Raw genomic sequence first — 17,029 nt, forward strand, 5'->3', positions numbered from 1 at the left:
TTCATTGTTTCCTTGTTTATCAGAAAAGTCTCATTTTTATTTAAGAAAGGTCTCATTTCTATTTTTGCATGAAGCCCAGACTCGGATATTCAAGGTCATCCATCATTCAGCCCCGCCTTCCTTCCCAGGCTCACAGCCCACACCTCCCTGCGCCCCAGCCAGAGGCGCACCATTGGTCTTGCCACGCAGGGCTCTGTGCCCCGCCTCTCTGCTCGGCTGGTTCTCCCCCCGACGGAAATTCACCACCCCCTCAACACATGCCCCGAGCCAGCCATCTGGGTTACTGAGCCGGCTTCCAAAGGGAGTCATTACTGAAAGTTCCTGCTTTGTGACGTTTCCCTGGGAAGAGGCTGTTCAAATCACTCTGTAAAAGTTGCCTGTTTTTCTCCCACTGAACCCACTGAGAAAATCCAAGGGGCACCCTTTAAAGTGAGGCTTTCTGAAGGATGGAGACCCTGGCTGTTCATGCTGCCAGAGTGTGTGCTGCTGACCGCAGCTCCTCGAATTTGGCCTGTTGTGGGTTTGGCCCCATCTTACACGTGCTGTTGGAAGATCTTCATTGCACTGTTGCTTCTTTGTCAATCAGCCTTTGGAACATGAGCATGGCAGGAACGTGAACCAGTTTGTGAGAACAAAGTGTGTGTGTGTGTGTGTGTGTGTGTGTGTGTGTGTGTGTGTAAGTGAAAGAAATAAAGCACTAGGTCTTATCCAGTTAGATTCAACATCATTCCACCAACACGGAAATATCCCATTTTTCAGTTACTTACATCATTTACAAATGTGCTACTTTTTGAAGTTTTGTCAAAAAGCATGACATGGGCCAAGGGGAGTAATCTTAGGGGAAGTAGCTGATGCATGTTGAGGGCTTACTCTGCACAGTGACTCTACAGGCATCACTTGAATTCTTCAGCTTTGAAATCGAGTTGTCATTATCTGGACTTGAAGAATGAGGAGACCCGCAGAGGGAGGGAGGGTAGCTTGCTCAAGGTTCTGTAACTAGTATGTGGCAGGGCCTTTCCTACAATCCAGGCTGTTAATTACCCCAACCCCAAAGCTCATTTACTTAAATAACACACTAGTTTGTATCCTATGGATAAAACAGTAAATCGCTGATTTTGTTTATACGAAAAAAAAAAGCAAAGATTCCTCCCCCCCCAGTCTCTACGGGTATCATGAACTGTTTAGGAAGATAGGCCACGTGTTTGGGGGCACTCTGTGCCCAGGGTATACAGACAAAGTTTTATGTAGCCCTCTTGTGATTGCCTTGTTCCTGCGCTGGATACCTCAATGATTCAAATAGCCTCAAGCTGAGGCTTGTGTGGTGGCCCAGTGGTTAAGACTCCATGCTTCCAATGCCGCGGGTGTGGGTACAACCCTTGGTCGGCAAACTAAGACCCTACTTGTAGCGCAGCTGAAGACAGACACACATACCCAAGTGCACACATGCACAAAGCAAGTAGCCCCAAACTCTGCTAGTGCTAACTTTTTTACATCAAGTCTTCCCTGAATGAGGCCTCATGAGTTGGACATGCAGGCCAGTTCATTTTCCTAGAATCCTCAGGAATTACTGCTTTCTCTTCAAGTTGACAGTGTGCCTAACCATTGTCATGACCATCATGCCTTCATAATATTTTTGATGTTAGAATTAGTATATTCAAGTTAGTTTTTCAATCCATCCCTGTGGTAGACTTGAAGTTTAGCATTAAGTTAAAAACACGAGTGGTTTTCTTTTTTCCCCAAAAGTGCTTTTCCATTTTGGTTTCCTCCTGTGAGCCCAGTTTGGGTCTCTGACACCAAGGGCCTGACTCTTGGTGGTTATATGTGAATTCAGCCAAAGATGACTTTCCCGAAGCATTTTGCACATTCTGGAAAAATCTTGCTGAGGCCCTGAGAACTGAGATCATCATTCCACTTCTATGCAATCACAAAGCAATGTAGGTTTTTATGTTTCCTCTGGACTCATTTATCTATCTGTCTTTTCTGAAAATCTCAGAGCAATTACTATGGGTGTGGGATTTTCCTTAATATACTTTTATTTGTTTTTAATAGAGGAAATGCATGCTGAAATCTGTTATGCCGAGTGCCTCCTACAGAAAGCAGCCCTCACGTTTGTGCAGGTAACGAACATTTGGCTTAGCATCAGTGTCACCGGGGAAGCCTGCTAAGTACGACAAAGAAAAAATGCGGCTCATTCTGTGTCAGTACTTCAGTTCTTTCGACTTAGAGTTATAATGAAAGATATTTGTTATTGCTCGTAAACTTTTGGCTGAAAGAAGACTCTGGGGGATCTTTTTTCCCTACTCAAATGCACCTAAAAGAGGTTGTTTTGAACTTCAGTCTGTTGGGAACCACTGTCTTTTAAAGAAGCTATTTTGCACCTATCACACCTAATTTCAGGATGCTTCTCTGTGTGAGAATTGCGAGGTTATGCCTCTGTGCGCTTGCTAATTGTGGAGGGCTGCACACAGGGGTGACTGGCTTCAGCATCTTTGGCTGTTCCCTTCTTGCGACAGATGCTTCGGCAAAGCTCAGTTATGCATGTTAGACCTCAGATTTTATTTCCCTGCTATTTGTATTCTCATCCCCTTTTATTTCTTCTTTTGGAAGAGCAGTTGAAAGAAGTCACTAAACAAAACAATGACTCTTTTTCTCAGGGACATTTAAATTTCACCTCTAGGGTTTATTATTAACAGGTGGCCACACAGGTGGCAGTGATGGCTACAGTGGGGTAGAAGTGGGGTGGAGATGGTGAGGGGGCAAAAATTCAACTGAAAGATGGAAAAAGTCTTCATCAATTTCAATGCTTTACATCGAACTGAGAGTGCTTTTCTGTTTTTCTGGAGGTTGACTGACCTGATAGGTTGGAGTCTGGTTAAGGAAAATTGAATCAATCTGGTCTGTGACCCTGTTTCCTAAAACTCTATATATTATGATGCCTGAAGCAGTCTCACTGCCTTAGTATACATAAGGCTAGGCACAGAGGCCCCCAGTTTTTTGTGTTTTTTTTTTTTAATGTGTTTTTCAAGTGGGAATTTGACAGTAAAATCTTTGATTCAAAGGGTTTTTAAAAAAATGTTTAGGGGCTTGTAACTCAGTATCTGGGAGATACCCATGGCTCTTCCCTCTTCCTTAGGCCTCCATGTCCAGTCAGGCTCACGACTGTGCTGTTTTACCTTTTGAAGGTTTATCAGCCCCATCTCTTCTTTATTCTGACCATAATTGTTCTAGTGAGGGGCTTGTCAGCTCCTCCCTAGACTTCATGGCAGCCTCGGGACCCTTGGTCTGTAGTCTCTCTTCCCTCCAGCTCACTCTCAGTTGTTCACCCTCTCCAAGGTCAGCATCTCGCCTGCTCAGTCTCAGCTTCAGCATTTCGTAGCCCTCACTGACGATGGCAGTGGTTCTGTGTCAGAAAAATCACAAATGGGGAAGGCTTTTTAAAACTCAACTGGCGTCTCTCCCAGTTCCCTGCTCCCCTCTTAACCGACATCCTCGCCTGCTGGTGGCGCACTTGGTGGAACCAGTACAAGTAGCTTTCTTACTCCTTAGTCATTCCCGTCTCTGAAATAGATTTCTGTAGCAGTGCTGTGTTATAGAAGCCAGCGCCTAGCCAAGTGCACCATGATCTTTAATGCTTCCTTGCCTTTCCCCGGAAAGGTTTTTATTTTTGCTTGCAAAGTTCGTATCTGCCTTCTCTTCCTTCATCTGGTTATTTCCTAATCTTTTTTTTTTTTTTTTAAATGCTTCAAGCACTGATGCTTCCCGGAAGCTTTTTGGACCTCTTCACATCCCAGCCCACCTCTGTGCTGTCATGGCAACCGGTGCCTGTTTCCATCCGTCTGTGCATGTCTTCATCCCTTAGCGCATTGTGTTTGCTTCTGTCTCATTTTGCAATTTGGTGCCTGCTGTAAAATAGGCATTCCGCGAATGTTTGGTGAATCATTAAATATTCTTATTTGAAGCAGATTTTATTCCAACTTAAGAAATTCGTTCCTGGCCACTATTGGAACTTGTGTGACTGTAAGCTACCTTAAAATCAGAAAATGAGCATTTAAATTGCATAGTAAATTTTACATTTATTGATTCTTTTAATAATTTAAGTATTAAGTATTTAAGTAAGTGATGAAGCTAACAAACTAAAATCAGTTTTTCTCTGGCTTCGGAAGGATGCTCAAGTGCACTGGAGCTAAATACCAGAGCACGTTTCTGTTCTTAATGGGTTAGAAAAGCATTCTCCATTGGCACCAACTATTAGAGTAGCATCTTTAAAGCAGTTATTTTTATTTATTAAGAGACTCTTAGAATCCTAGAATGCTCACCCTAAAAAGGTCATTCATTTAGGCCAATTGCCTCAGTTGCATGGTTGATGACCATCAGGCAAAGAGAACAAACAAAATTCCCAAACAAAATTTCATGCTAGTGATAACAAATGTAGAATCCAGATCAGTTATTTTTGGTCTGGAAATGTATACAAATGAAATTCACAATTCTAAATAGACAGCCTGCTAAAGTACCCCCTAATGAAGAACCATAATCCCACTACTTGGAGTATGACAGACAGGAAGGTCCTTGGAGCAGCCATTTTGAACTCCATTGAACCTAAAAGAAAATTGCTCAGTATTTGATGTTTATCGAAATAGGTTTGGACTAACTCTATGGCCCCTAATTGGTGAGGATTACTTTCTTAGTTACATCCTTAAAGTTATGCAAGGATTTAAAAATTGTTTCCTTTTTTTGTCCTCTAAGTTGGAAGAAAGATGACAAAAAAGGCATTTCATATGTAAAGCAAGAAGAATATTTTAATTTAAAAATCATGTCCTCAAAAGATAAGTGTTTTGTTCTAATCATGCAGCTACACAGCTGTGGGGACAGTCTAAGAATCATTTGCTAAATGATCTAATTATGTAATTGAATTGTTTTCAGGATGAAAATATGATCAACTTCATCAAAGGTGGACTCAAAATTAGAACAAGTTACCAAATATATAAGTAAGTTAAAAATTAAGATTGATGAAAAATCTTATGACAAGGTTTGTTCCTTTATGACCACCTTCTTGTGGTTTTAAAATAATTCTTGTATTATATACCACTTTGTACTTTAAAGTTTTTTAATAAGTGTGACTAGATTTTTAAAATTTAGTGTTGGTAAAAATGCACTTGAATTTTGACTTACTGAGTGTGTATTCAATGCTAAAGGATAACAGAATAAATGCAGTTTTAAGAGAAAAATAGCTGAAAAGTACTTACATAATTTCTGATTAGATAATCTTAGTTTCTCTCTCCTAGAAACAATTTGTAAATTAAAAATGGCAGGTATATATAGGTATGTCTTTGGTTCAGACTCTGAAACAACACTGTCCCATTGAATTTCTACAGTGATGCAGATGTCAGTTAGAGTGGACCATAGTGTCATTCACGTATCTTCAATGTCCTTACTGGTGTTTATCTAGTTGTCCTATCTTTTACTCACAGTGTTTAAAATCTTCAGCTTTGATTCTGGAGTCATCCATTTCTCTCTTTAGTTCTGTCACTCTCTGCTTGTATTTAGAACCTTTGTTATTGGGCTTATATATTTTTAAATTGTTTTATCTCCTAATTAAGTAACCTTTTTTTAATCATTATAAAATGTTCCTATGTAACTCCTTATAATATTCCTTGTCTTGAAATCTGTTTTGTCTGATATTAATAAAGCTACTCATGCTTTTTTGTAATTAGTGTTTGCATGGCATATATTCTTTTGCTTTAAATCTATCTTTGTTTTTATATTTAAATTACATTTTTTTTGGTAAATATGTTTAATTGGGTCTTACTTTTTTATTCAGTATAACAGTTAATATGTTTGCACTTGTGACTGCCATTTTGCTTTTTTCTTTGCCTTATTTGTCCCCTTTCCTTATTTTTCTGCCTTCTTTTGCTTTAATTAAATATATATATATATTCCAGTAGAATCCCTCTATTATTTTCTTAGCTATAGCCCTTTTAATTTTTCTTAAGTGTTTGCTGTAATGATTATAATAGCCTTCTTAACTTATCATAGGCCAGTTAGAGTTAATATTGTACTGTTGCACATACAATAGAAGAAACTTACAAAAGTATAGTTTTACTTACCACCGTTTGTCTTTTATACTATTTTTATGGTAGTACATTTATGTGTATTATAAACCCCACAATGTGGTGTCCAACCTTTGCTTTAAACGGTTTTATGTCATAGTCCCCACTGTTAAACCAATATTTACCATTTTTGATGTTCTTCATTCATTCCTTTCTAATTTCAGAGTGAAGCGTTTCTTTTAGAATTTCTTATAGTTCATATCCACTTTCAACAACTCTATTTTATTTATCTGAAAATGTCTTGATTCTTTGCCTTCATTTTTGAAGGCTGTTTTTGCTCAGTATAGTATTTTTGAGTTACAAGATTTTCCTTTTTTCTTTTCTTCTTTCACTCCTTAAAAGCTATCAGTTGTCATATTGGGTTGGCCAAAAAGATCATTTGTTTTTTTCTGTGTGGGTTTCTTATGGAGAAACCTGAGTTAACTTTTTGGCCAGCCCAATATCATGGCCTCTGTTGTTTCTGATCATAAGTCAGCTGTTATATTTTGTTACCGTTCCCCTGTCTGTAATGTGTCGTTTCTTCTGGATGCTTTGAAGACTCATATCTTTGACTGATGTGCTAAGGTGTGGCTTTGGGAACCATGTAGCTGTTATTTCTTCAAATATTTTTTCTCTGCTACATTCTCACTCTTCTTCTGAGACTCCAATTACATGTCAGCCTGATTTTGTTCAATAAGTCACTGAAATTTTTCTTTTTTTCAGATTAGATATTATCTCAACATTTGGGTTGTCTTGGGGTCAATATCTACTGCCTGCTTTTTCTCTTGACTGTATGTTATGTTTTTCAGTTTTCAATTCAGTAATTTTTTGATTGTATACTAGATAGTGATTCATTGTAAAGACTTTAGGTTCTGTTATCTTTCTCAGAAGAAGGCTGATTTTTGTTCTGGGAAGCATTTAACTTGACTAGACTTAGAGTCCATACTCTTAATCCCTGCTATTGGGCCACATCTGAGATCATGATTCCATTTTTTCTTTTCTCTTGTTTCTGCTTTTCTGTGGAGTTTCACCAGTTCTCACATAGTTCATGAGTCAGCCAAGAATTTGAGTGGAGTTTTAACACTGATATTGGCATTTCCATCCTGTGTGGTTCATTCCGATCTGAAAATTTCCCTATTACCTTACAGCCTTCTGGCAGATTTGAACTCTTACACTTTTTTTAAGCCAATAAGACTATAGCTTTCTGTGTAAGTTCTAGGCACCCCATGCTGAGTGTACTGGGGAGTACTTTCAAGTGACTAGTCATATAAACATAAAGTCTCTTTAAGAGTTGTTCCCTTATTTCAAAGTTTAACTCTTCTCTAGCTTCCCACTACTTTTTTTTTAAGTGTCTGCAAATACATTTTAAACATGTGGTTTGCATTTTGTTAAGAATTTATAATTGTTATCTGTGGGACAGTTAATTTAATTTAAGGCACTCTGCCATTACTAGAAGTAGAACCAAGATTTAGTATTTTAAGAGATGCTCTTACCTGAAATGATTTCATAAAATTATATCCCATTTGAAATCCTGGAGGAAGCAGGTAACCTTTGGGAACCTGATATATTGTTTTTAGTTTTCCTTTTGAAACATATTTTAGAAGATACAAAAGAATGTTAAAGAGTTGCTTGCTTTTTCAGTCATCAAAACTTAAAGTCTAAAGGAATTAAAATAGTCTTGTAATGGCTCAGAAATTATGTATCAGTGGAATTGAGCATAAGACTTTGAAACTCTGTGTATTCATGCACTTCTGTGTACACACACACATATTTATCTGGGAATTCAAAGCTTACTGAAAAACCTATATCTATATAAGTCTCTTTAAAAACAGTGGGGAAAGATGGGTGTGATTTATTGGTTTAATAAATGGTTTTGGGAAAATTGACTCTTCACTTTGGAGAAAAGACTATATAAAGGGTACATTATATAGATTTAGTATTAAAATATTTGTAGAAGGATACAGGCAAAAACATAGGGAAGTCTTTTTATAGTCCTAAAGCACAAGGGCCTTTAAACTTTGGTTTTTAAAAAATTTTTACTTGGAAATGATTTCTGAATTTTTAGTCTTCAAATATACAAATATTAATAGCATCTTATAGAACCACAGTATAATTATTAAAATCAGGAAACTAACATTGGTGCAATATTATTAACTACTTTACTGACTTGACTCAAGTTTTTCTAACTGTCCCACCAGTGTTCTTATTCTAGTTCAGATTCCCTCTGGAATCCTGGGTGTTGCAATCAGTTGTTACATCTCCTTAGTCTGTTTTAATCTGAAAGAGCCCCTCAGTCTTGGCCTTCAAGACCTTGTCATTTTTGAAGAATACTTGGCCGTTATTTTTAAGACCGTCTCTCAAGGTGGACTTAGATCTAATGTTGCTTTGTGATTAAGTTCAGATCACATCTATGGCCACAATATCGTAGAAGTGGTTTTGTGTCTTTCTCATTGCTTCACAGCAGTAGATGTTTTTGTTCAGTTGCTTAGTTGTGTCCGACTCTTTGCAACCCCATGGACTTCAGCACCCCAGGTTTCCCTGTCTATCTGGTTTTACTATCTCCCAGAGTTTGCTCAAACTCATGTGCTTTGAGTTAGTGATGCCATCCAACCATCTCATCCTCTGCTGCCCTTTTCTCCCCTTGCCTTCAATCTTTCCCAGTATCAGGGTCTTTTCTAGTGGGTCAGTTCTTTGGATCAGGTGGCCAAAGTCTTGGAGCTTCAGCATCAGTCCTTCCAGTGAATATTCAGGGTTGATTTCCTTTAGGATTGACTGGTTTGATCTCCTTGCAGTCCAAGGGACTCTCAAGAGTCTTTTCCAGCACCACGGTTCAAAAGCATCAATTCTTTGGCGTTCAGCCTTCTTTACGGTCCAGCTATCATATCCATACATGACTACTGGAAAAACCTGACATCAATTTCGAAGTCTTTTAAAGTGTGACATAAAATCAGAAACCGTAAAAGATTGACTTGACCAAATAAACATTTAAATTTTCATCATGACAAAAATACCCCATAATAAAAATTATAAGTGGAAATATGATATGAATGACTCAGGACAAATGACAGTATGAGAAACTCATATGTTGGTGGGAGTCTAAACTGACAGAGTTTTTATGGAGCATATTCTGGCAGTATATATCAAAATCAAGAATATGTATCGCTTTTGTTCTCAGGAGTTCTTTTTCTAAGAAGTTATCCTAAGAACAGTTAGGATGCTATAACTATAGTTGTAGTACTTGATATAGGAAAAGTATTTGATGAATGTGTAAGAACACTCTTAGCAGCTTTGTTTATAATGTGGAAAATTTTGAAACAACTTGAAAATTTAAGAAGAGGAATTTGGTTAATTTAATCATCCCATGGAATGGAATAATACATTTTGTTATAGAATAAGATAATTTTCATGCATTTTCATGGAAAATTGTCAATATAACCCATAAAATAGTATGTAGTATGTGATCCCATTTGTGATTTTATAATTAAAAATATATTTTGCTGACAGAAACTGATCAGTATATTCTTTAAAAAATTAAATTATTAGTTAAAACAGAAGTTTTAGTCTTTAAGGATAAAAAAAAATGCATATAAAACTTTATCTTACAGCAAGCTTTGGTTTGCATAGGTTGATGAGACTTAAAATCATGTAATTAAAACCACTACAATATTGTAAAGTAATTAGCCTCCAACTAATAAAAATAAATGAAAAGATTAAAAAAAATCATGTAATTAAAGTTAAAATCATGTACTTTTTTATTGTTTTTTTTTTTTTTTTAATTTTTTTGACTCTGGCACATGGGATCTTTGTTCTTTGATCAGGCATGTCCGCTGCAGTGAAAGTACAGAGTCTTAACCACTGGACCATCAGGGAAGTCCCCATTTGTGTGTTTTAAAGATTCCATTCTTAGTAAAGCATAAAAACAACTGGAAAATTATGTACCAGACTGTTAACAGTGACTACCTCTCTGTGGGATTGTTATGTAGGGATACTTACGCTGTCTCCATATTATCTGAACATTTTTGTAATAGTCATATATTTTCAGCAAATAGATCACTTACATATAAAAGAACTCTGAGTATCATATTTGTATCCTGCCATTCTGTGATATTTTGACATTTGAGTTTTTTATGCAAGTATACAAGCAGATATAATTATCTTTCTATATAATGAAACTGTATGCCTTTTGTCATTTTGAAATTTCCTTTTTCACTTAATGTCAGAAAATTTTAGGTTATTAAATATTTTTAATTCATCATGGCTTTTCGTGGCTCAGGAGTGTTCCATTGCGTAGATGTGCCACATGCGTATGCATAAATGTATGCATGCATTCAACTGTCATCTTAACTAATTTCCTGTTGTTGCCTGCTTTAATTTGTTTAGAAGTTTTCATTGTAGGTGGTAATACAATATCTTACCTTATAGATCAAGTTTTATGTATCCATGCTATTTTCTTAGAATAAAATTAGATTTATTGATTCAAAGATACCATTGTGTATAAGATTTCTGATATATATTGCAAAATTACTCTGAAGAATAATTGGGTTGGCAGACTTTTCCTTAAAACACCAGACAGTAAGTGTTTAGGCTTGTGGGCCATAAGATCTCTGTCCCAATGACTCAACTCTGTGTAGCTGACTGCAGGGTGTAAGCAGCCGTAGACTCTAAGTAAATGGGTGTGAGGACTTCCCTGGTGGTCCAGTGATTAAGACTCTGTTCTTCTACTACAAGGGGCACAGGTTTGATCCCTGGTTGGGGAACTAGGATCCTGTGTGTCGTGTCACCAAAAAAAAAATTGAATAAAAAAAAAAATCACATTATTAAAAAATAGATGTGGCTATGTTCCAATATTTGCCAACCCCTTTACTGTAAATACCATTTTATCATAAATAAATGAATGAGTTTATTTGTTGTTACCTTTGCCAGCCCTGGTTTTCCATTTAAAAAATTAAAATAATGCTTTTTATCACAAAAGATATATATTTTAGAAAATAGGAAAATGTGGATGAGCAAATATTAAAATACACCCACATATACCTCATGTACTTAACATCTAGTAATTATGATTGTTAATACCTTAATATATACTTTTTCAGAATATTTTCTACATGAATCTAAAGATATGTATATTTAAAACCAAAATGAGATCACTGTTATGTGCAGTTTTATAACTTGCTTTTGCAGTTAATGATCTTTTTTTTCATGTCAACAAATCTTCATTTCATATTCAATCCATCTTCAAATATTCAATCCATCTTCAAATTTTGCCAGTTGGTCCCAACTCTCTTACTTCTGGAATGTCAGCACCTTGGTCCAACCCAAGACTGTCTTGTGCATTCAGTTTATGTTCATTAAATATATCTTCTTATACAAGAGTTTCTATATTCATGTCAGTTGTGGAAAAGCCCAGTCCAGTTGCCCTCTAGTTGTATACACACAGCTTTGTTTGGTGGCTTCCTTGAGTTTTAGTTTAGCTTGTTCTCTCGTCGGTTCTGGCTGCCATAATAGAATATCATACACGGAGTGATTTAAGCAACAGAAACTTATTTCTTCACAGTTCTGAAGATTGGAAGTCCCACGATCTGGGCACCAGCATATCAGGTTCTGGTGAGGGCTCTCTTCTTGGCTTGCAGACAGCCACCTTCTCACTCTTTCCTCACAGAGCAGAGAGAGAGATTCCACTTACAGTGACTTCATTTAATCTTAATTACCTCCTAAAATCTCTTATTTCCAAATATAGTCACACTTTGGGAGAGGGGCACAGTTAGAACTTCAGTATATGGATTTGGGGGAAATATAATTCAGTTGATAGCATTTCTCTAGCTCCTTATATTTCCTGTAAACTGGAAGTTAGATATATAGGCTTACTAGATTCAACTTAGATGCATTTGGCTAGAATATATCATAAATGAAGTTGGATCCTTTATAATTGCATCGCATCAGGTGATATGTAATATCTGGCTATTTCTTACTACTTTAAAAAATGTATCTGTCAATTTGATAAACAATTTGTTTGTTGCCAATTTTTACATCTTATTTTCATCTGCATTTCTCTGATGAATACAGATGAAATACTCTCTGCATTCAAGATACAAAGGGAAAGGGAGAAATGAATAGAAAGGAATTAAAGTGAAAAATCGAAAGATTGGCTTGGGTGAGGAGAGAAAATTAAGAAGAAAGTTGCAGGCAGTTGTGGTGAACTTTACTTTCCTCTTTCAGTCTTTCCTAGTTCCAAGTTCTTTATTTGGTCTGTTTGAGGCCATAGTAATCATACTGAAATTCAACTCTTTTTGTCAGTAGCATCTCGGTTTCTTACTGGAATATAGGTTGCTGAAGGGAGCACAGCAGCTGAGAGGCTGAGCATTCTGAGAAAATCTCCTCTAAGACATTGCTGAGAAACTGGGAGCTCACAGTCCTGAGGTTCCAAGAGGCTCCTGAGTCATGCCTGCTGGTATTTGAACTCTCTTTTGCTTTAAGTGCAGAAAGATTGATCCTGATTAAACAATGTAGAAATGAGTGTGTCATTTTTCTTTAATGATGATTACCTGGTAGCATTAAGAGTAAACTCAGCGTAGCATCATCCACTTAAAAATTCTCCAGTGTTTTGGCTAATGACATCTATCTTATGGTACTTAAATGCAAAATTTGACTTAACTTTAATTTTCAGTGTCATAGTAAACTTATAGTATAACTGTTTTCTTTAATCCAGAGAATGTCTTTCAATCCTGCATGTAATTCAGAAGAACAAGGTTGAGCAGCAGTTCTTCTATGAGTTTGAAGGGGGTGTCAAGCTTGGAATAGGGGCCTTTAATTTGGTAAGTAATCAGAAGGTAACCAGAATCTTATAAAAGAACCTTTGGTTTTCAGTGCCTCTGCTGTTGCATCTGAACCTCACCCTGCACCTCTGCCTGGGTTTGTCTGACAAGTGGCTAGAGTGGGATCCACTTTATTCTGTTGTGACCCAGGGGAGGCTCTGGTCAGAATATGCTGTAAAGTTCTGCACATGCTCAGAAGAGTTTTGGATTGTATAATAAGGGCAGCGTATAGCCCTCTGAATGGACTAGTAACTTTTTTTTTTTTGTAAGAAGGAGCTTGAAATTCAGGTCCATTCCCACATCAGAAATACTGTTGCTATAGCAATGGTGGTTCTGGAATTGAAACTAGGTTAGGGAATAATAGAGCTTGAAGGATAGTAATAATGCTCTGGGGTAGATGAAGAGTTTGAATAAATATCCGTCCAATTTCAATATTATTTAGAGATTTTGATGTTTTTTTAAGGTTTGACTGGAATTGGTATGTACAACCAGGGTCGCTTTGTTTATGAGCCCATTGGTTGATGACAGAGGTAGCTGAGGAAATAGCTGTCGGCTGTCCACGAAATGGATCACTCTACCCACTTGATTATTAAAATCTTCTCTGCTGAGGACAGCCTTTGGTGAACATTCATGTGGGACACAAATATCTTCATTTTTTTTCCCATTCAAAGAGATATATCCATATACTTCTTACCCAGATCTCCTTGGCATCAATTTTCCCATCATGTTCTTTGTTCTCTCTCTCTGTTTTGTCTGCACCACACAGCTTGTGGGATCTTAATTCCCTGACCAGGGATTGAACCTGGGCCCTTGGCAGTGAAAGCTTGGAGTTCTAACCACTGGACCACCAGGGAATTCCCTCCTATCATGTTCTTTCTAGATCCCTGACCATCCAATCAAACCATTGGCTTATGAATCTGTATATAATTGCATATACGGGCATTTCTTCTCCAAGCAATAATTGCATGTATGGGCATTTCTTCTCCAAGCAAAGTGAACAACCAGGTCTCTGCTTGAAGTTTTGCCCTAAGAGAACTTCCCTTCGTCCTACTCAGATGTCCCAGAGAGCGGCTGTAGTGCTATAGCTGTCCACTTCTGGGTTTTGCCTGCGTATCATGAAGAATATATCAACTTTTGCTTCCTAGAAAAGGTTGCTGAAATAAATCTTGTTTGGAGGTGGGCACTGGGGGTTACCTTCTCAACACTTTTATCACTTCACATCAAAGGAATAAGTATTCTTTAGAGCATCCTGAAAAGGCCAGATTCTTTGTTCTGTTTTTAATTTTTTAGGTTAGCTAAATGAAATTGTCACGAGTAATGATTATAGGAGGTGCAGTATGTGGTGATTGAGACATTCTAGTGGTTTAAACTTGGTTCTAATTTTTCATGTTACTGAATCATTAAAATTTTAAGTTTTTAGAGTGTAGCATTTCCCTATAGTTAGGTATTCTAACACACAGTACACTTGTATTTTTTTTTTTTTTCTTACAGATGCTGTCCCTTTTACCAGCACGGATTATCAGACTACTAGAATTTATAGGATTTTCTGGAAATAGGGTACAAAATTAATTTTTTCTTAATTTTGACAAAGAAGATAAAAAATGTTTATTGAGTATGAGGGAAGTATAACATGTCCTCATAATTAGCATGAAAATTATTAGCAGTTTCTTTGCAGAACAATAAACTGACTTTGGGTCTTAATCATATTTTGGGGGAGTTAGGGGATGGTTTTTCTATTGAAAGTTAAAATTTTTTATCTTAATGTTATCTAAATTCTGGGATTAAAAATTTATGTTTGACTAATGTTGATGCTTGCTGGATCTTTAGTACTTATATGAGGTTAAAATATACTTCCTTAAGCTTTTGCAACACCTGCTAAACCAAGAACTTAGGCTAGATTTCCATGTTTACCATTTTATGGTTTGTGTAGGTCAAGCATGGTTGCAGTATTTTGGGTTTTCTTGTGTTTTTACAAGTTTTTACTATAAAACTAAACAAAGAAGTTTGTTTTCCATCAGTTTCTTTTTTTAAAAAAGTATTTTTAATTGGAGGATAATTTCTTTACAATGTTGTGTTGGTTTCTACCATACACTGAATGGTTTCTACCATACTATGAATCAGCCATAGGTGTACATATGTCCCCTCCCTCTGATACCTCCCTCCCACCTCACTCCCCACCCCACCCCGAGGTTGTCACAGAGTCCTGGTTTGAGTGCCCTGAGTCATACAGAAAATTCCCACTGGCTGTCTATTTTACGTATGGTGGTGTATATTCCATGAGTTTTGTTTGTTATATTTGTGTGTGGTTCTTTGTGCAGTATATAATAGTTATCAATCAACATTCAACATGCTATTACCAGAGTTGCCTTATTGCAGAAATTGGCCCTTTTAGTCAAGAGAGCAGGTTTCAAGAATTGTTTGAGAACAAGTACAAGACACTGTAAATTCCCCATCTACTTTTATCCCACTGTCCAGATTCTTCATAAACTATAATATATTGATCGTCTATTTATGGTCTTCATTGGCTATCATGTATTTATGGTCTATCAAGTAAGACTCTGTGTTTCATGGTTAACCTTCCCCTTGACCATTCATCTTCCACTTTATTTCCTTAGTGGCTCCAAATTGCTCCTTGAATAAAGTCCAAAGTATAGCATGGATTCAGGGGCTCTACCATCTGATTCTAGCCCAAGTTTCTAGCCTTACTGCCTGTCGTGTTTGCTTCCCCAGTGTTTCTGTTAAACTGGGCAGTTGGTTGTTTTCCAAGCAGACCTTGTGCTTTACTGTTACCGTGCTTTTGCTGGTGTCTGTTTTAGATATCCTCCCAACTGGCACCCTCCCAAATCAGGTCTCTTAAGAGCCTCTTAATCCATTAGGTTTGAGATCAGTGTCGCCTATTCCACACAGCTTTCCCTTATTCCCTCCCAACAAGGCTCAAACATTCCTAACTTTCAGAATCACTACTTAACTTTCTTAAGGCCCTCACCATGGTCCAATAAATGTGTTCAAATACTGTCTGACCTGTTTGATGGAAAGATCCTTGTAGAAATAGAACCATAAATATTCATACCCACCATAGCATTTTATACTTAGATCCTCATGCTTAAATAAATTGATATTTATATAAGAGAAATAACAGCATTTTCTATAAAATGAAACCTATCTTTTTCCCCCTAAGATCACATGATATAAGAATATGTGAGATTGTCTTATGCCAATTTAAAATGTAAAATTTGTTTCTAGTTGTTGTTCATTGTTGTTCAGTTGCTAAGTCATATCTGACTCTTTGCCACCCCATGGACTGAAACACACTAGGCTCCTCTGTCCTCCACCATCTCCCAGAGTTTGCTCAAGTTCATGTCCATTAAGTTGGTGATGCTATCTAGTTATTACTGCTGTTCTAAGCCCTTGAAAAATAAACTCCACCTTCGTGGAGGGTGGGGATATATGAGCTAGCATTTTAAAGTCTCTGAATATGATGCTCTTTTCATTCTAAAATGCATCTAATTTCCACAGGAGTTGGGCATCCTGCAGTTACGGGAAGGCGCCTTAGGAAGAAGCATGAGGTCTCCACTATGCTGCTTAACTATACTAGCTTTTCATACTTACATCTCCCTGATACTTGGTAAGGACTGGATTACATTTTACATCATTGAAAGTTGATTATCTTTCATCTGAGTAAGTAAAAATTTAGGAAAATCAGTAAGAGATAGGAGTCTATATTTACTTTTTTTTTTCAGAAAGATGGAAAATAGTGACTTTGTCATAGTGACATTTAGCAGAAGGGGTGGAGGGTTTCTTTCATTGAATTTTTTTTTAATCTGTTCTCAGCTAAAAAAAATTCTACAAGACTTGCTTAAGGTGATCTGTTTTTAGCATATTACATTTCTTTTTTAGCAGAAAGTTAAATTTTTTTGTTAAAAATAGTTCGTATTGGTATTCAAGTCAGAAATTTCAATTAAGAATTGAAGGTAACCACGTCTGCTCTTACGAATTTGCCCTAGAGCTTTCTTAAAGTCATAGATGGACTTGTCTTCAAGTGAATAGTTTTCATGTTTTCCATGAATAGGTCTTTGCTATATATTTTAATGGAATTTGGAGAAATAGGTATAAATATTGACTATGTTTCAT

At 36.8% G+C, this 17,029-nt stretch overlaps 1 protein-coding gene across 3 annotated transcripts in view; it reads left to right on the forward strand.

Annotated features, from left to right (window-relative positions):
* TTC39B (tetratricopeptide repeat domain 39B) overlaps positions 1–17,029 on the forward strand; it is a 145,854-nt gene that overhangs the window by 97,818 nt on the left and 31,007 nt on the right. For all 3 annotated transcript variants that reach the window (XM_061132624.1, XM_061132626.1, XM_061132625.1), the window contains 5 exons: positions 2,050–2,117; positions 4,921–4,985; positions 12,793–12,898; positions 14,390–14,455; positions 16,415–16,523. In XM_061132624.1, coding sequence (XP_060988607.1) covers positions 2,050–2,117; positions 4,921–4,985; positions 12,793–12,898; positions 14,390–14,455; positions 16,415–16,523 — 414 coding nt within the window. The remainder of the gene's footprint in view (positions 1–2,049; positions 2,118–4,920; positions 4,986–12,792; positions 12,899–14,389; positions 14,456–16,414; positions 16,524–17,029) is intronic.

Source organism: Dama dama, chromosome 29, assembly GCF_033118175.1.
Source record: "Dama dama isolate Ldn47 chromosome 29, ASM3311817v1, whole genome shotgun sequence".
NCBI classification, from domain to species: Eukaryota; Metazoa; Chordata; class Mammalia; order Artiodactyla; family Cervidae; genus Dama; species Dama dama.